Genomic DNA, 20893 nt, shown 5'->3' with positions numbered 1-20893 from the left:
TTAATTTGTAAGCAGTATCATTCCATGAGGAGTAACGACACTCAATAATTAGATGCATTTGAGGATCTTTATTGAGTATTCGGGAATGGTGAGATTTAACCCGTTTACTGAGGGTCAGCCCCCGGGGCTGGGGCCCCTGTACAGAGTGAGGAGTTAACCCAAGGGTGGAGCTTCAAGCTGCAAAGATGGGATGGGATGGATTAGGGATGCATGAGACAAAAGGTGTTTGATATATATACTGTAGCTTTGAAAAATGATGTGGAGAATGATTACAAATCTTGTATTGCATGTTTCTACCCAAACTGATATTGCTATTTTTTAATTGATCAGCTTGAGATTTAACAAACACGTTTCTTATCCTGTTCATATTTGTAGACTGCTTTGTGGGTAGACATTTGTAGACATTTGGGGTTCTTTAATTTATCTCTTTTTTTTAGTATGTTTTTATTTTTGAAAGCCAGGTAAAATGCAAAACCAACCAAAAAAAAACTGCAACCAAAAATAGATATTAATCAAGTTAACTGGGAAGTGATCTTCAAAAAAGTGCATCATAAATCATGTGTAAATGATCTCTCTTCAAACAGTATGTAACAAATAGACATTGCATTGTTGTTCAATGTTATAATTTGGTATTTAATTGTATTAATTGGTTGACTAGTCAAGAATACCTACATGCTTTCAATATTTTAAATGGGTGAATGAGGTCTCGGATTGTGGCAGAATGTTAATACCATATAGCTACTGTGTACTATAATGATAATACATCTTAAATACTTAACATGTAAGCAAGCAAAACTTAAACAATAAAAGCATTAATGACAACACTGATCATTACTTTAGGGTTTGTAGCAGAGCAAAGCAACTTATTTAGCTTTATTAGAAGTAACTGTGGAGGAGCCAGCACAAAAGATGGCTGTTTTAGAGGAGGGTCAGTGTGCTTAAGCTCAGGCTAGCTTTGAGCTTGTCAACTCATGTTTAACCTGTAAACTGAGAACTTGATAACAACAAGAAGGGGGGGCATCTCGTCTGTCAGACTCAAGTCCAGCCCCTGTACTTTCTGTATTTTGGCTTTACATACTCTTGGCAGCTGAAGTTTAGCACACACATGCATACACAGAGACAGAAAGTGCTGGGTTTGTTTTGTGGTAGAAAAAGAGTGAATGAGAGGGGGGGGTGGGTGGGGGCTAGAAGGGCAGCCAGACTTCCCAGCTTTTCACATTGTGCGCTTCTTAAGTTTTAGGTTCTGTGATTAAAAGTGGCTTCCTGTCTGCATTTGGCCATATATAGTATTTCTTTTTTCAACAAGCTTGAGAGAGGAAAAAGGAGCCAGTAGTATTAGACTGCAGTTAGTGAAGTCAGAGGCACACACGCAGATACCTCTGCCAACTTCGACAGAGGGCTGTTTCAGAACTTGTGGATTATTTTTCAAAGAAGTGTGAGACGTTTTTCAAGTTGTTTTTCTTCTTGCTCCAGAAGTGATTTGTAAGCACAAAGGTGCATGCAGAGAGAAGAATGCAATGATATTCCTGACAAAGAGATGATGGCAACAGTGGTATATCAGGTAAGAGTGCATAGTCTGAGTGGGCTTATACTACTCCTTTATGTTGCGCTGAGCACTGCAGTGAAAGGTATGCTAGGAATTTTTTTTTGTGTCATTGACCAGCTACTCAACTGACAAACACTAACATGTCTAGTCATGGCTAATGCAGATTGTTTTCTTGTTCTTTGGGAAAAAAAAAATAGCAGTTCAGTTCTTATGGATAGAAATGGCAGATAGTCTAAAACACAACTGAAATGTAATGTATACCGTAGATCAGGATAAAAGGAGTGGATTTTTATGAATCAAAAACTAATAAAGAATAGCTTGGTAGTTAGTATAGTTGTCCTATACAAGAAAGAAAACATATAATAAGAAAATAGTTACCTGCTTCCTACAGTTAGTATTATAGATTAGAATGGTCTTTTTCTAGTTGTAAAACATTAACAGTTTTTTGTGTGACCTTGAGAAAAAGAAAAATGCAGTGTTGTATGACAAACATATCATTGGATTAAAAGATTGCTAATTATTGCACGCCATACAAGCTAATAACATAAATAAATATAAGCAACTTTTACTTTATTGCACTGCCATAGTTTTTCAAGCGATTATTCACAAATGTACAATACGCTCACTTTTCCTTTATTTTTCCTTTCCTCTGTGCTTTAACCAGTTAAAATATTCAACTTTCTTATTTAATCTACATGAATTAATTTAATTAACAATGGCCATGTTATTTAAGAACAAGCTACACAGGCAATAATATAGCACAAAACAGTTATAATACATGCTTTGAATGTTCCAGGCATTGAACTTTGATTTGATACGTCTATCTTATAAAATAACCAGGCATTGAACTTTGATTTGATACGTCTATCTTATAAAATAACCCAATCTTTGATGAAACACATTGTCTTTTTCAAGTATCAAAATTTGAAATAATTTCCCATAAACCAGTGGTGAAGCAGAATGTTCAGAGAATTTTTAAGAAACAAGCCTACTGATCCAAGAAACTCCTCAGATTGTTCCTTGAATGTTGATATAGAAACTATTCTTGTAAGATTAGGTAGTGTATCCCATACATTCTCAGTTCTAAAATTTAAATATAATTTCCTAGTCCTAGTTTCTGTCATTATCAGTGCCATTTATACCAAAGGGAGTCTTTCTATGTGTGGCATATATTTTCTGTCATATGTCTATACCACTTGATCTAAAATGAGTAGAATACCATTATGAGTAAGTTCAAGTAAAAAGACAAAATTACTTTGAATTTCAAAATCGAAGGTTCTACATACTTATAATACTGACAGTTCTCTTACTAAATATGAACAATACGCATCCCTTAAGGGATTTAAGCTACTATTCATCTCTATTTAGTTAGCAGATATGTTTCTCTAGGACAGGGTAGAATGGTTATGTATTAATTTCATTCTCTGGTAGTTTGGATGGAAATTGCTTCCCATCACTCAATGATGACCTGAGGGGAAACTGAAGGGGTGACTAAAAGTGAAAGGTTAAAATTCCTCTTGCTGATATTCTTAGTTTACAAGTTTTTTTTTTCTTTACTTTAGGGATTTGGTAGTGTGTGTTGTGAATACATGGAATCTAAATAATCACTCTTGGACCATAAACATAACTATGTGCATGTTAAATTAAAGGAAACTGGATAAATAACAGAACTTTATAAATATATTGTTCAATACATCAAATTATAACCAGAGGTTTACAGTATAATACCATGAGTGCTTGTTTTTGGAGCCAACACCTTTTTTTTGTCAAATTAAGAAACCAAGGTTTGGTAAGAGCAAATATCAGCAAATAAAAAGAAATATTAATATTAGATTCAATATATATTCCAATATCAACTTATATAGAATGCTTGAGGTATAGGTCTAATAACTAACGAGGGTATACTTACCATGATCAGCTATTCATTTTCTATCTAACTTATAAAGTTCAGTAAAAACATAACTTTATTTTATGGTTTTAAGAATCTCATAGCGTTTTTTTTCTCTTAACTGTAGGAGCAGAGAAATATTTTGTGAAGTTAAATATCATAATACAGTATGTAAAATGTTATGAGTTCTACAGTACTTTGACGGTTTGAGGTATAAATATTGCATTTTCTGCACGGAAATAACTATTGGATCTATTTTAATTTATAAAAGAAACCTTCATCTCGTATATAAAATTAATTTTAACATTAACATTATCACTCTTTGACATGGTTGAAGAATATCTACTGGCAACAAGCCAAAGAGCTATTCCTGTTTGTGAATAGCATGTACACATTTTTAGTCATCTTAAACTCTGATTCAAATTGATCTTTCCTTCAAATGAGTAACAAACCATGGTAGACAAAATATAGCCATAAAAGATCAACAATCCTTTTTAATACCTGATTTTAGACTGATTGACGATGTGAGTTAATGTTAATATGAATCTGTTTTATCTGTAAGGAATTCATGACTCTTAAATTTTACAGTTTTACCAGCAACTTTTACTTCTAGTTTACATTATTTTTTTGGAAAATCAGAAAAAAATATTTAGTAAATTCTTGTTTTTAAAAGGTGTTAGTTTTGAAAGGAAAACTGACTTCCAAAAGGTTGCAGTCAGAGACCTTGAGATGAGCTTTACAGTATCTTCTTGCAGAGATATCACTCAAGCTGGAATATGATGAAAGTTGTATAATGTACAAAGCTTACTTTACAATTCCTAATTCATTTTATATTGAGTTGGAACACAGGATGCTGATATCGGAGAATAAACTGAAAGACGTGAGAAAAACCTGCATACAATAACTGGGAAATGATCACAACTTGAAATTCTTAGAAACAAGATAAAACTGGAAAGTGTTAATTACTTATACTATTAGTAATTACATACTTCAAATTGTTTTTAGATAATGTTCAATAACATTAAAAAAGAAGTAAAATTTATTTTTGGTTAGTTTTCCAAAACTCAACTGACTGAACAACTGTCTTAAAATGATCTGAGTTCATTTCCTCTTTCTCTTTATACAGTATAACTTTAATCAGTTTGATTAAAGAAGCTGAGCTTGCAATAGTTAATACTGTGGTCTTGGATTTTTTTGATTCATGTATGTTTAAAAACATTTATTGTGGAACTTCATGTATCATTTGATGTTGTGGTTGGAAGTTTCATTTTCTACTTCAGGAGAGGAAGGAGGATAAATAAATCAGCATTATTCACTGATTCATCATTTTGCTATACATTACAAACTCATGGCTCATGCCTTGATCTGGTTTCTGTGAACAATATTAAGTTATCATGAAAAGCGTTTTATGGAAAGGAATTATATTAAATTTATTCAGTTTGACACTTCAAGTTAATTAGCAATGATATAAAAACTAACAATAAAGTTTAAGATATTTTTTCATGAAGACGTTGATTATATCATGATGATAAATTAAACGTGGGATTTTTATTGGTTTAATGCCAATAATGTAGGAAATATTTAAATGACAGTTCCAATGCAGTATAATATGACTATATTTACTGTAGCTTGAGCTTGAGTAAACTGTGTTTACATGTGATTCTTATTTCTATGAAATCAAATGCCCAAGATTATTTTTATGTTCTTGTAGGAAGATATTATAGGTCTGAAATTTTTTGAAATGTTTAGATTTTGCTAGCTTGTGTATGCAGAGAAGTTTAGAAAGTTTATTGTTTTTGATAATTTAAAACTTGTTTTAAATTTAAAACCAAATCAAGAGAAACACATTGCTTAATTTTCACTATCACAATACAGCAGAGCACTCATTGCTTAGAACTTAATAGCATTTAAATCAGAATATACCCTTACAATGGGATAAGGTTTCTGTCATTTTTAAGCATTTTTCCAGTCAGAAGACAGTAGATTTACACGTACAGATGTTTTTTGAATTTTTTTTTTAGTTGAATAGAAAAACTAATTAGACGACTTCTGAAGTGGCACTCAGAAGTGTGAATAATTGAGAATAGACAAGATTGTGAGCTCAAAACCTATTTATTGAAAAGCAGGATACCATTTGTTTGCTTTCATTTTTGCAACTCTAATTTCTCAACATCAAGTGCTAATGTTTGTGTTTGATAGATTCTTCATAATGTTTCTCATAGACCATCAGACCTTTGTGTAGACCTTTAGATATCTGCTGCACAGTCTGCAATAGGCTACTGTGTGTGTTCATGCTTTTGATACAATAGAAACACGATTCATCACAATTCTGGCCATTAACATTTAATAATGTAGACGTGCAATTTCAGTTGCAGTGCCTGCACATATTTTAGAGTGTAATGTTGAATTTAAAGCATGAGGAGACTAAAACATTCAAGAGTGAGACCGTGAGCAAGATAATTTCTGCTTATTGAGCAGCTGCAGCTGTATACTGTAAATGTACGAATCACGGAATTATTCATACTGTACTTTATGTACAGTATTAGTTAAAGAATAAAGATAAGATGTTTATATTTTTAATATATTGTGATCTTGTCAGTATATAATAAAAATACAAATTCTCCTCAATATTTAGATAACTCTTACAAAATACAATGTACTGTATGCTACTGACTTCAAGTACTGTTACTATTTTGTTACTTTTCTGTGCACTACAAAATATATGGTATGTGTATTTGGGACATTACTTTTAAAATCAAAATCTCCTCTGTAAAATGACACATTTAATATCCACAGAGACTGTTTAATGTATTGTGTCTTCTTTAAAATATATAACCACAAAGCCCATGACTGTAGAAAAAAAAATGTTTCTCTCAAGTTAAAATGGAGAACCTTCAAAAGAGAGAATGGTTCATGATTAAGTAAATTAATTTTTTAAAAACGTGACATTAGGTACTGATGATGACGAATTAAAACAATATTTTATTTTCACATTTGGTCACCAAACTAATGAGATTCCCATTAAATTTAATATTTAATACATTAATATATTAGAGAAACACCATAGTCTTTAATTTATCACTTGAAACAAACATGCATAAGCTTTACTCCACACTTCCTGTTCTCCGTTTATTCAGAATTATGGAAATTGAATGGCACTGGGCAGAAAGAGGAGACATATGGTGAAGTGGATCAGATATCTCCCGCAAAACAGTACTAAAGAGATTTGGCTCTCTTCTTAACTGCTACAAGGCCCAGAGGAAGTAATTTAGAGGAAAATTAGTGAAAACATCCTGCATTTAATTTCAACTGACTATAACATTTGGATGCAGACTGTACCTGAGAATAATTTGGTACAGGCTATTTAGATTCACCATTTGGACTAATATTTAACCCAGATATAAAAGAATGTGTTTATTTCGTTTTCATTTAGCTGAAAGCCCTGATTGATTTCAGTATTGTGGTCATGTTTTTTTTAAATTCCAAATAAATAACAGATTTATCAGGATTTAAAATTAGGATTCCAAACTAACCCTACTGTAAATGCACAGCAGGTATCAGCCTAATATTATCTAGGTTGTGAAGAAGAAGTTAACATAGATGTTTTTAAGGAAATCCCTTTTGATCTGAACTCTGGTGCCAGGCGACCACATTGAATCAATACAGAAACATAATGTGCCTTAATGGGAACACTGGCTTGTGCCTTTATAATGATCTTTGATTTATAAAATTGCTTTATACAATCTAGCTGTCTGGTTTTTATATATAATTGGCTTTATTGGCTGATAGTTATAGTTAGAATTAAAGGAAAAAAATAGTTTTCCATTTTATTTTAAGACTATCTTTACTGCCTTTAGCTGGGATTTGTGCTCTGACAAAGAGCAATGCCAGTTTACATCCCTGGATATGTAGTGATTTTAAGAGTGTTTTCACTAGAATCATTTTAATATATCTTTATTCAGCATCTCATTTATTTAGGGGCATAGTCATTATTTCCCATTACATCTTTAAATCACTTTGTTCATAAGATGTTTTCAATAAGAAATGTATATTCTTCTAATACTGTACAACACAAAACATCTATAACAGTAAGAAACTTTGTGCTTCTTTTCTTCTCTTTTCAGCATGGAATAAAGCTTTACTTTGCGGCCTACGCATGCTGACACAGCTACCTACTTGAACTTCATCAATAACATATATACGTGCTTAAATGGAAACAATAGTTCTGTCACAGGCCAAATGACTCCTTTAGTCTCCCTTTTGTAGAAATTTGTTTGAAGTTTGATGTGTCTAGGTTTGGCTAATGATTTGCAGATACTGTATATATTAAAGAAATAAAGCTTTGAATGTTGAACATTAATTTTCATTCAAGTAGTCACATATGTAGTTCATAAAACAGTCCTGCACATATCTGACTTATTATTATAAAGGAATTACTACTTAAATATTCAGTAACAATAATATTCATCTTTCAGAATGGACATGGTTTTTGCTTTGCTAGATGGAACATATTTGTAGTTAATAATATAATTGCTTACATTTGTATAGTGCTTTTCATCCCAATGGATCCCAAAGTACTTTACATACTGCATAATTGGGAACTCACTTCATTTGCCACTGAAGTACAAATCTCGGCAAGGCAACATGCTACAGCCATTCCTACAGTAGCTGCATTCTACTATAAGTAAGGAGCTCCACTGTTAGCAGCACATTGAGTAGAGAATTGAAAAATTGATCCAACAGTAGAATTAAGAGGCAAATTTAGAAAGCTAGATTATGCAAGCCCAAAGTGGATTTAGCCATGACTTCCCTATTCTTGAGCAGCGCCAATGGGTCTCTGATAGATTGTGGTAGTCAGAACTCTGTTTTAATGTCTCATTCAAAGTATGACGTTTCCTACAACACAATGTCCCTTTCACCATAGTGGGCATTGTTTTGAAAAATCCGGTCTAGAAGAAAGAGTGGACCAGTTGCTGCCAATAACTTACAATCATTACAATATTACAACATTACTAACAATTACCTGACTTTCTCCCACCCCATTCGTTCTGTACCAGGCCCAGCCTTACTTCAGAGATCTGATGATAACATTTTATAAAGTGGTTTTAATTGCATCACATCTACTGTATAATGTACAGTTTTTATACGCACACAGTTCAAAAGTAGTTCAGACACCAGTAATAAAATGTGTGAAACAGTCACATATAAAAATGGGTAAGAGCCTTTAAAATGATTTAACAGGACAATTAAACACAAGCTCATTCCTACTGTGTTTAAACAGAATGAGTCTAAATTTTATATCAGTATTTCAATAATTACTCTAGAAGTACTCCCTATCTGAAAATGAAAGTTTTGCCTTCTTTTGCAAATCCTTTGCACTTGCACACTGGTAATAGGGGAAGTCTAAACTCCATCTGTGTATACATTTAGAGTCATACAATTTTTCAAAATGTGTTAAAAATCCCTGTATTACAGTATGTGCCATTTTTTGTTGTTTTTTGTCTCAGGTATTCTGAGAACTTAACAGTGAAAAGGTATGTGCTTTAGATAGCATCAACACTATACATTTCATCTCTAGTCTGTAAATTTAGCCAGATGTCTATTGTAATCTCTACAGCCTGAGTGTCTTGTGCAGTGTTCTGGTTGTATGGTACTCCAGCAATTTGTTCCAAAGCCTTCCTCTTAAAGAATACAGAAAGAGTCAAGTCTTTAATAAGACTTTTGTCTTATTAAAGTAAAAACAGCAGTGCTACACTGGGTTTAGCTAAGCCTGACAGGGGAAGCACCCTTGGAAATGGGGTTGTAAATCCAATAGGACTGTTTCAAAGCATTAGGATTATGTATTTTTTGTCCCGTCAAGCCTCTGCTGTGTTGCGTATTTTGCATATTTATCATCTATCCTGGCACGGTGAGAAATAAATCCAAAAAGACATCTGTGTAATCAATAATTTAATAAACAAAATGGACAACTAGCATATATCAACATGTACAATGCACAAAAGAAACAGAACACACAGGCCAAATGGATTTAGTGAAGTTTTTTCAACATATTATATTAATCAAATATTTAATCCGAGATATCTAACCAAATCACAGATCAAAGAAACATAAATTTCAGTTTAAGATATGGCGCACTGTCAAAATTAAAACATTATAAAACTGTTATGACCTTCTAAAGGATTAACACAGTTATGGTAGAAAGACTGATGTGGAATATTTCTCCCCTCTTCCTTCACAGCTGCAGCGGCAGTTGTAGTTGTCTCCTAGTGATGTCATTTGTGCGTTTGTCCCACAGATGTTCTATAGCTCTGGAGAAAATGATAGCCAGTTGACAACCTTGACATCATTTTCTTAAAGACATGCAATTGTAATCGTAGTAATATGTGCTCATGAATTGCCCTAGAGGAAGAACAACAGTCCCAGAATGACTTGTAAAAAGGGAAAAACTTTGCATAAGAACTTTGACAATGTACAGTAGTAGTTAAAGAACTTTGTTGATTGCCCTTGATCTGCACTAAAGGTATTTGTGTGTTAAAGGAACTTCATCCCCCAACTTCCCTTGTCTGATTGTTTAAATTGAACAATGCAACAGTCAGAACCTCATCATGACACCTCCATATACTTGTATGTCATCCATTAGTTTTGTCAAGGGCAAAATGACAATCATTAGTAAATAAAACACTCCAGCACTCTTTCTGCCAATAATTCAAAGTGTTTTCCTGCCCACTGAAGGTGACTATTTTATCTCACAGTTGTGAATGTGTTACCCCTGAACAGACTCCAAGCATGCAGATCATGTTTGATGTAGTTATTTGGCTGACATAGAAGTATTTTCAGCCAGGATGTACTGTCCTGGGTCAGGTTAATAGCCCTCTACCTTCCCAGAAGTGGCCTCACAGTTTCCTGGATTCTCTGGAAGAGTCTCCAAGTTGGGGAAGCAGAACATCTTATTGTTCAGGCATCTTCTGTCACAGACAGACCACCTCAGTTATATAAAATGCAATCAGCCTTTGTTGGTTTTCAGAAATGAAGTGGGGCATGCTTGTATCTTTTACTGTTCTTAGGTTAATAATCTTGTACTGTACATCTGCATAAATCATAGTCTTATATGTTTTCCTAATCAAGTCATTTTACACTGAGATACTATGTTTTTTGGGGAAAACACATGACTTCAGTATCTAATACTACTTAAAAAACCAACTAACCTACAATGTATGTATAATCATTAAAATTTAAATAACATTATATATATGTGCACAATGAAGAACTGCTGTGAATGTCAGACTGCATCATTAGAGGCTCTTAAATTATATTAAGGTTAATTGCGACATGCACAATTACAATTACAACAATGTTATTTTGCTTAAAGAAGAGCTGGGGCCGAAGTCAACAGAAGTTAAAGGCAAACTATAATAGTGAAACTACCTAGTTACAGTAAGTGCAGTAACTTTAGTTCTAAATTCTTCATTGCAATTAAATCAGGATTTAGGAATACATCAGGAATACATCAGTTTGTGACCCATTAGGTATCTTCAGTAATATTTTATTCAATATACAGTATAATACATGAAAAAAAGAATGCACCAAAATCAACACAATTTTTAGCGAATGAGCAGCCTGGTCCATGAAATGTGTTTAGCAATTGTCAGTGTTATAAACTTACACACATTCAGAGTAAAGAATGTGGTATTTCATGGGAGCAAAGTAAAATATAGCTTGGTGTTGCTTAACTGAGAGAACAGCAACCCGGCCATAATGTCAAAGCTAACAAACGTGTCCTGCTAAGTGGCATGAGCCAAGGGTATTGATAAAAATGATTTGAAAATAATGGCCACTGGGAAATTGAGATTCCTTATCGCCATCTTAGCAGATGCCTTTATCAATGTCAAATTACAATATATTCAATACAGCATGGTATCCTTCCATCTAATTAACCTACGACTATATCTTTGGACTGTGGAAGAAAACCAGAGCTCCTGGAGAAAACTGACTCCAGACATATAGCACCCCAGGAATTGGGCCAAGGGCCCCAGCATTGAAAGGCCACTGTGCCACGCATATACAGTACAAGGCATTTGTAATAAAAAACAGTCCATCAAAGAAGGCAACAAAATGGAAAATAAGGCCAGAACAAACTGGAAGTGTAATGCAAGTATTGTGCCAGAGAAAATGTAACACCATGCAGACAGTGTCAACATCAAGTAATGAGGGCAGCAAAGACAGCCTGGTGGCATGCGCTTCATGTCTACAGTGAACATTTGTGTTTATTTGGACCTGGCAGAAGTTTAGTTATCCCTTCGTTCTTCAGTGGTAAACTCCAAATATGTCACATCAAAATCCTAATTATTCTAAAACATAAAAGATAAACTAATTCGGAATAAAGAGCAGAATTCCACACATTGCTTTCAGGTTGCAAAAATCCGAAGGACTGAGTAGTACTCAGATTGGAAGCATAATAACTCTAAGAAATCTCCATAATTCATGATCACTTTGAAAAATGCAGGTAAATATTAAAGCCAGATTTAGAATCAGAAAAGAAATGCCTGCCAGTCTACGTAGTGATATGAATTTTACACACATGGAGTCTAGTGAGTGTTCATAATGGAACAAGATAGTAAATGCTTGATGGAAGGCTCAAAACATTATGAACAGCATTTTTCCAATTCTGTGTTTTTACAGTATATATTGGTAGAATGAAGATAAGTTATTAAAAGAAATCATAAGAGGAAGATCAAAAGTCCATAAATGATTAAATGTACAGTAAAACATACTATTGCTTGGTGGTGTTGATCCATGTCTTGATAAATAATCCAGTATATTGGCTGGTACAGTATATTTACTCATTGTCACAATAGTACTTGTAGAGTTTAACATGTAAACATGGATAGGATGCTGGAAGCCTATCTCCATCGTTGTCTTGGTTGAAGTCGTTCTCTAACTTTGGTCTTCACGTCTGGCTCACGTCCAGTGTTTTGTCTATAATAAATCTGCTTGCGGGGGCTTGAGCTGTAGTGTAATGCACTGTCTCCAAGGAGTGATGTTTGGATTATGGTGTTGATGCATTACATATGTGCTTTCAAGTTGAGCCAGCACTGGAAGGTGCTCCTAGTTCACTTCAAGATTTTTCTTTTTATTTCATCTTCCAGAGGTTTGAGATAAGCTTCATCTGGAGAAGTGGTTTAACTATGGCACGTCAGAACACAAGTGGTGCCATTCTGTTTCTCTCTTGGCTTCCATGCCTATGTCAAATATTTAACTGAAAACACTTAGAGAGTACATGGGAAAATGGGAACATTTCCACTCTAGGGCTTTAGAACTTGCGTACTTATCAGGCCTCTGATGTACCCTGGAATGTTCTGAGTAAAGCAGGCTCGTATTAACATTTTCAGCAGTGACTTGTTATGTTTCTTTTTATTTTTTGTCCCTTATCACAATAATCCAAATATACTATGCACCAGGGACAGTTGGACATGTACAGCATCAAACTATAGAAGCTGTTTTTATAACTATGTTTATATCATAAGTGGTGAGAAATAATTTGCATTCCTAAAAAATTATCTTATCAATTTAATTTACAGTAGCTCATATGTTTGCTTCATATTGTTTTTGTGCTCTCTTCCAGACTTACCACTGTGACTTTTCTATAACAAAATATGGTTCAGCTACTTGTCAGAAAGCACTGCTTTGTTCACTTTTTGGTTAGGATACCTTCTGTGTTGGGACTGCATGTTCTCCCCGTGTTAGTGTAGGTTCTTACATTACAAATGGCACTCCCATTTTCCTCCCACCTTCCAAAGATATGATGGTTAGGCTAATCTTTGTCTTTTAAATGTCCATTTTAGTTTCTGTGTGTAAATGTATTTCCAGGTGAACACTTTGGTATGAAAGACAACATTGTCCTTGTCCATACTTGTTTTACAGTCCTGTATATTTGTAAACTGTACTTATGTGCAGTCACATCTAATGCAGCCAATAATGCAAATAACTTTGAGCATGTAGATTGCCTTAACCTTTTGATGAATGTTATTGATTTGGAGAGAAGTAGTAAACATACTTTTAATCTGAAAAAAATATGCATTAATCTGAAACTTGTCCAATTCCAATTGAAAGAGCTTGGTTGTATTATGGTTGTATATTGAAACCTGTTGTTGAACAGGTTGTCAAAAAATCTTTCTCCTTCACAATAGTGTTCAACTGTGGATATGCTGATGGAAAAAAAACCCAACATGCATCTAATCCCTATTTATCAATCCAGTAATCCTGTAAAATCCTAATTTAGGCAGAGAAGAAGTGTGATTTGATAAGTGAGCTTTATTTATGTAATTCACCTACTGTAGCTGAGGGAAACAACAAACTGTCCATAGCACAGGACTATCAGTTCTGTTAGAATCATCTCTTTATTGTAGGATGAGCCAGGAAGCTCCCTTTGCAATGGCAAAAATGGCAGAAGAAGGGATGTGGAAAAACAAAAAAAGCAATCAATTCAGCAAGAAGCATAATATTTGCACATACAGTACTGTAGGTAAGCGGAAGTGGGCAGGATTAGGGTTTGATGTCCTGAGAATTTGACCCTTTTGTTTATTAAAACTCCATTCATGTATATTATGGATCATTTTCACATAGCAACACCAAAGGCTGCTAACACCAGTGTTAGCAAACAAAGGAAAACATTGGAAGCATCTTATTTCTTATAAGTATCTTATAATTAGAAGGTGCATTAAGATATCGCTAACACAAGTGGGCGTCATGATCCCAGAAATGCAATTATTGTGTGCATTTTCTGGAATTGAAATATATTTGACTAAATAGTGATTTTTTTCCCCAAATCATGGTTTTGAGTACATTCATTTTCTCACCTTGCATTGTGTTCATGCAGACCATTCCCTTTCCATCTGTATTATAGTATTCTATAAATACCCCTATCCAAGCACCTTGTTTCTAGCAATCATTTGTATGGCTCTTTGTATTGGTATTAAAAAGGTTACTATAAAAGCTATAAAAATACTTTAAAAACATTTTAAAAGTATTTCAGTGTTTTTGACCATCGAACAGTGATTTGATTGCATGGCCTTTATGTTCAGTACACTTGCATTTCTAGTATGTCTTAAAGTTCTGATTTGAAATCTTTTGGGAAATTGCAAATTACTCATTCTGGAAAGTCATAGCCAAAGGAACCAGCTTCCCCAACAATAGCAATGTTCAAATGTCAGCAGGCTTTGTACATTAACATGGATGGTGACACTATCAATATCGGCCTGAGAGGCAGTTTTTGGATAAATCATCATCTAACAGTACAGTACGTGATGATGGTACATAAAAACAGCCATGATATATTCATAAGGAATGGACATTGTTTGGTTATAGTAGTGCACTGGTTATTAATGGAAGGATATTAAGTGAGGATATTATTAGAAAATTTTGGGTTTTGATTGCAAAAAGCTTTTCAGCATTAATGTGGGATTAATTGCATTCAATGACCTTCAGTATTTCTTCCAGTATTGCCTGATCTTACTATCAAACAAGCACTAATGGGACCAGCTAGGCAGATGATTATATGAATATCACCTGATAATGTTGCTGATGTTCATAGTACTGTACTGTATACACCTTACACTGCATGCTTGTATTAATCATGGTAAATAGTGAAATATTGAAGTATTGTTTACTTTTACAGGAATGCCTCATGTGAATATATGTACAGTAGTCTACCATACATAACATAAAATCTATCCATCTTGTTTGTCAGAATCTTTATAACACGTTAGGACATACAGTATGTGTATATGCATATCCTGAAAGTGAAAACTTTAAGTAGCGTGAAGTTATGTTAAAGTACTATAATGCATGAGTGTATAATATTGTGTAAAGCTTATAAAAAGACATTTAAAAATAAGGGTAACTGTATTTAAGACTGAAAACATGGGACACGTCTTTGAACAAAGGGTTGTGGGAGTCTGGAACAACCTAACCAGTCATTCCTGCCATCCTTCAGATGATGGTTGAATTAGATCCACTGAATAAGCTACTAATAACTTTTTAAGATAGATTATGTTGTTTTTGTCCTTTCCTATGTTCTAGAGTTATGTTGCAAATGATGATTTGAAAAACTTCCACAGCCAAAGAATAAAATATCTTCTTATCAGCAAATCTATCAGCTCTAATGTTTGTCTTAAAACTTGTTTTGCAGTTATACTGTATATTTTCTTAAAGTATCCCATGGAAACTACTATTTATTGAGATCTTAAGTCTTTGTATTTAGATTTAGAAAAACAACTGATTTTTTTTCTAACTTTAAAAAGGTATTACTAATATGTCAGACAATCAGATAGGTTATCGTAAATTAAATATTTATGTTGGCGTGCAAGTACGATTAATATATGTGAGCAGGAAGTATAACTGTTATGCCAAATAGTTTTGTGCAATTAATGTTTTTTATAAAAATAAATTACAGCATAATGAAATGTCTAATGTAACATTCTAAAAAGACCCATGTTGATAATAAAAGTCTTGTACCTGCTGTACTGTATGTGATGTTTGTGTTATGATGTTTGTGTTACTTTTTGGCCTGAATCATAATGTTAGTGTTTGCTTACAGTGGTTGTTACTGTTCTTTGATAGTGTTCTAAATGACACTGTCACTGGTTGTCCACACACATGCTTGTCCAAACCTGTTGAATTTTTCAACAACAGATTGTCATCAGTTATATAAATACTTAAGACGCTTGAACTGGTCCCCCAGATACTTAAGAAATGCTTATTTTATAACGAGAAGTATCTGATATTATGAGATTCACCTTGCTTGTTTGGCCCAATTGAAAGAAAAGAGGTGAGAAGACTTTTGATAGTGTTATTGATTGAATTGTTAGCAGTAATCCCTTGTGATATCAGAGTAACATTTTGCCTGGCTCAGTTGTCTAATTTCTTGGTCCTACAGGAGCTAAGCATTTTCATTTTTCTTCCATTGAAATGTTTATTGTACACATCAGCTATACTCTTTCTTTTTTAATTTCTTTAAGAAGCATTATTAATTTAAAACATATTTGACCATAACTGTGAGTTTTCAAACATTTAAAGATTTACAGACTCCGTTTTCACCTTTAAAGTTTTGTTTAAAATCTAATGTCTATATAATTCAATTCCCATTAAACTGGTTAAAGTGGTTCATGTGAAAATAAGTAAAGGCAATGCTTAGCAGTTTAAGCAGCTGAAAATACAAATATATTTTCATGTTAAATAAGAATAAAATGAAAATATCAAGTTTTCCACAGAGTTTTGACTATATACAGTATAGGCTAATTTAGATTTTTTTTACAGATCTCTTAACAAAGAATATCTGTAAGCTTTAAAATACACCAAAGTTGATTTTCAGTTTTTAATATCAAAAGTTGGTATTTAAGATGGAACATATGGACTCATTTTGATAAATAAGAACTTAAATCAGCCCCCTGGGTTTATGGTTTATGCCAAAATGTGGTTACTTTTTTTAAAGCTGAGAAATGTGGTATTTTGCAAAAGATAACATTGTTATTAAATGTATAATTATTTAAACCAATTTAGAGATTAAAGATTAGCTTTCCTGAAATGTTATGTTTGTTTTCAGTAAACACTAACAATGCTACCCATTTCAGTGTAGGCCATTTTCAATTAACTTTGCAAATTTATTTGAAAAAATTGCAATATGTAAAATCCAGAAAATATTTAACTACTAACCAGTCCTTATGCATAAATGTATATATATGACAGGGATCAGAAGATAGTGTGTTTAAGCCAATTTACATCACCCTTCAGGGATACTGTTAAAGCTCAGGACTCTTCTCTTGCCAAAGCACACTCATTCCTGCATTTGAGAGCACTGCGTTCCAAGCACTCACAGGCTGTGGATGATCGCCAGACCCTTAAGGGCGTAGTTTTGTTTTCCAGGAGAAGAGGCCTTTTATGGCAGAACATTTTCATCAAACCAAAGGGCACTTATTCAGGAGAGCAGCATGTGAGTGAAACAGGCAGCAAGAAATGTTATTATAGAACACAGAGAAAAAGGAAAAAAAAGATGGCGCTCACATAAGGTTTACTACAAGAAGTCCATCTATTTTCCACAATATGTCTTTAACAGTAATATGCTGCCAGTTATACAGACACAGATTGTGAAACATGTTCTACCACTAACACAATATGTTTTTAACTTTTTAATCTGTGAATCCAAATATTTTCATATATATTGTATATACTGTATTGCATACAACAATTAAAAATGTGTTTGCATTAAACTAATTTTTTTAATTTAAACCAGATAGCACTTTATTGTTAAAGCAGACAAGAAGAATTACTTGTAGAATAATATGAACATCAAATGAACAGTACTTTTTTCAAACTCATCAATTTCACCTTAGAAGCAAAAAGTACTGTAAACAGTATGTCCTACAGTATATGACTTGAGACAAATTCAGTCCCCTCTAGGTGAAAATTACCCCATTGAACTATTCATAAATAAACTACAGTGTATCTTGAATAAAACATTAAAACAGAGGTTTTCTCTTGCATTATTGAGACAGTCTGTCCAAAATGGGCAAAGGTTTAATTTTGTTAATAAAAGTATGTACGGAACGCTAAAATACCATTATACTAGATTATATTATCCTTGTCTGTGCATCTTACAAGCACTCATACAGCACACAGAGAGCTTTTGTATTTTTAAAAGAATCTGGATCATGCTTCCATCCACTGATTCCTTAGGACACAGTGGAATCTGCTTTTCCATCCAACTCTCTTAATCCTTCTTTCCTTTTTATAAACACCCTCTGTCACAAGGCAGACATCTAAACAAAGTATTTTAACGGCATACTGCACACGTCCGATTGCTGTCATATAGTCTCGGTTGATAGATCATTCGGTGAATACTTGTAAATGAGTATACCCTAAAATGTATAAAGAAAATACAATATTAAATACTGTATCCACATAATTATAGATCAGGTAGTATGGCAGTTACTAAGTCAATAATCTCTTCATAAGATGGTCATGAGCTCTCAAGAGAGATTACTGAAAGGTTCTCCATGTTCAAGGTATTAAGTTGAACCCCTTCCAGCCCTTGATTTATCACTTAGGCTCTTAGATAGGACAAGATATAACCTGTGTTAGCTTAAAAAGATAAAAAAGAAAGAAAAACCAGTGCCCTTAGGATTTGTAGTGTGTGCAACCAAGGTCAACCCTAGAAAAACATGCCAAACATGATTGTTAAAGACATAGCCATCTAATGAATAATGACTTGTTAGTAATCCTGAATATTTATGCCTATGTCTTTTCCACAAAAGCCTAACATGAGCTATAACAAGCTGAGCAGAAGGGGTTGCATGCTGTGGTTGCCTGTGATTACCACAGTGGTCTCTCTTTAAAGTTATTACCTGTATTTATCCCAAACAAACATCTCTGTGGTTTGTTCAGGTTGTGGGATTGAAAAGTAGCCAAGAACTAACACATTGACTCACCAGTTTAAGTAGGATATTAAATAGTCATGCAGCTGGGAGGCCATTCTGGAAAACCTTTACCTAGAAAGTAGGTTTCAGTAGAAGTTCAGTTGCTTTAAGGTTTTTTTCTTATAATCCAAGGAAACAGAGGGGCGGTAGTCACATATTACAGATATTGGCATGCAGATTCATTTAAGTTATGTCTTTCTCCAAGAGAGCAATTTATAGCTATATACTTTATAGATATCGCCATGTGTTTTGGATCTTGAGTCATAGTTTTATATTGGTTTGCTAGCCATTTGTTCCTTGGTAACAGGAGAACACTGAAAATGATGAGAAATGTAATTTACTGTGTCTAAGTAATGCCAGCATGCTCCTACAGTAGATTTCTATAACTAGTGACAAGTTTAAGGGTATTTCTATAACTGGGGAAAATATATAATAGGGAATCCCACTATTTGAAAGTGACATCCTATGTTTTTTAATTCCTTTATGCTTCTGGTATTGGTCTTTTTTCCAATTAAGTTGATTTTTTACAGTTCCCCAATCAATATTAGACTTTTCAAATTCACTGTTTTTGTTTTATTGGAATCTCTCACTTTTAATTATAGTATTTAAATTTACTATGATTTAGTATAGTGGACACACCATTTTTCTATGTCCTATTTGTATACATATTTTGAATTCATTACCTCAAAACATTAAGAATTTTCTTTATACTACATTTCAATTTTAATACCTGTTCATAAACTTTTCAATACTTGTTTGTGGCATTGCATTACCTTGTAGCCCTTGACATTAAATCAATGTTAATGATTGGACCAATTATTTATTTCACATTCACTGCTGTTTAGCCATATTATTTTCTTTGCTTTTAGTCCTGAATTGACTTCCCAGTCCTCTATTGTACCTGTTACTATTAGTTTTACTGCCTAGATGGACTCTGGTGTTCATGTCTGTTGTTACTCCATGGGATTTTACCAGCTTAATTTCTGCCATGTGAGGTCTCCTGTTGCCTGCTAAAATCAACACTACATGAAAGCTCTCTCTTATGGTGTTAAGATTCTAATGTCAAGAAATACATATTTTCCATCCTGAAAACCACAAAAAGAGTTTTTGGTGGACATTATAGATGCCTGCATGAGGAAAAACAGGAAACAGTATAATTAAAAAGGTGATAGAATATTTATAGAGTGCAGGTGGTTCAATTGGTAGCATGCTGACCTTGAGAAAAAAAAGGTCAAGTCTTTGAATCCTATCTTGAGATTACTTAGGTCTGGTAAATATATACCATGGCAGATAATAGCTTTACAGGGTGTGAAGGTGCTGAAATTGGAAAGAGATATGAAACAGACTTTCTTCTTGCTGTATGAAAATGTAGACTATGTTCAAGGGAGGTGGAGATCTTAAAGTTAACTTAACATTCAAATGAAGAGACACAGATTTATTTAAATTAGTGATGTGTTGAATGAAGAACTGCATGAAACTGCAGATGAGACAAAATCATATAGTCTTTGAACCTTGTCTCAAATGTGTTTAAAATCCTCTGGGCTTTGGTGATACAGTAGATGTATATGCAGAAGAGTAATACCAGAGACAACACAGTATCCTCATAGAAGACACTCTTTCATAAGAGTTAACATAATAATAGTGCTGCAGTCCTCACTTGATATACAACCAAGTTGTATACAACGTACTGTAGACAAGCAGTTAAAGTATCAGCAGGCAAATGGTGGCATTATAAAGGAGCTAGTTTGAAGAAGGAAATTCGTACATCAGTGCAAAACTGTTGATGTACAAAGACAGCATTATAAATGGGGTTACCATAAAATGGGTCAATTGTATATATAAAAACATTGTCTTTCTTACTATGAACAAAATAGACCCTATGGAACACCACATATTGCATACATTTAAAAAACGTTACATATTTCCACTTGAACATGTTATGTAAGTGTTAGCTTATCTGGCTCGATAGCAATTACATCTCTGTTGGGA

The 20893-nt window shown here is 33.6% G+C and overlaps 1 protein-coding gene across 11 annotated transcripts in view; it reads left to right on the top strand.

Annotated features, from left to right (window-relative positions):
- The window catches only part of tns1b (tensin 1b), a 264722-nt gene that overhangs the window by 137013 nt on the left and 106816 nt on the right, over window positions 1–20893 (top strand). The window contains exon 1 of one of the 11 annotated variants that reach the window (XM_088604956.1): window positions 1131–1561. The exons of the other annotated variants lie outside the window; for them this stretch is intronic. Within the exon in view, the coding sequence (XP_088461082.1) occupies window positions 1499–1561 (63 nt within the window). The 5' untranslated portion in view covers window positions 1131–1498. Of the gene's footprint in view, window positions 1–1130; window positions 1562–20893 lie in introns of those variants that run through there. 11 annotated transcript variants of the gene reach the window in all.

The sequence above is a fragment of the Lepisosteus platostomus genome, chromosome 14 (assembly GCF_059453375.1).
Source record: "Lepisosteus platostomus isolate fLepPlt1 chromosome 14, fLepPlt1.hap1, whole genome shotgun sequence".
Classification (NCBI taxonomy): domain Eukaryota; kingdom Metazoa; phylum Chordata; class Actinopteri; order Semionotiformes; family Lepisosteidae; genus Lepisosteus; species Lepisosteus platostomus.
Note: the sequence above shows the minus strand (reverse complement) of the source record. Positions and strands in the feature narration are given on the sequence as shown.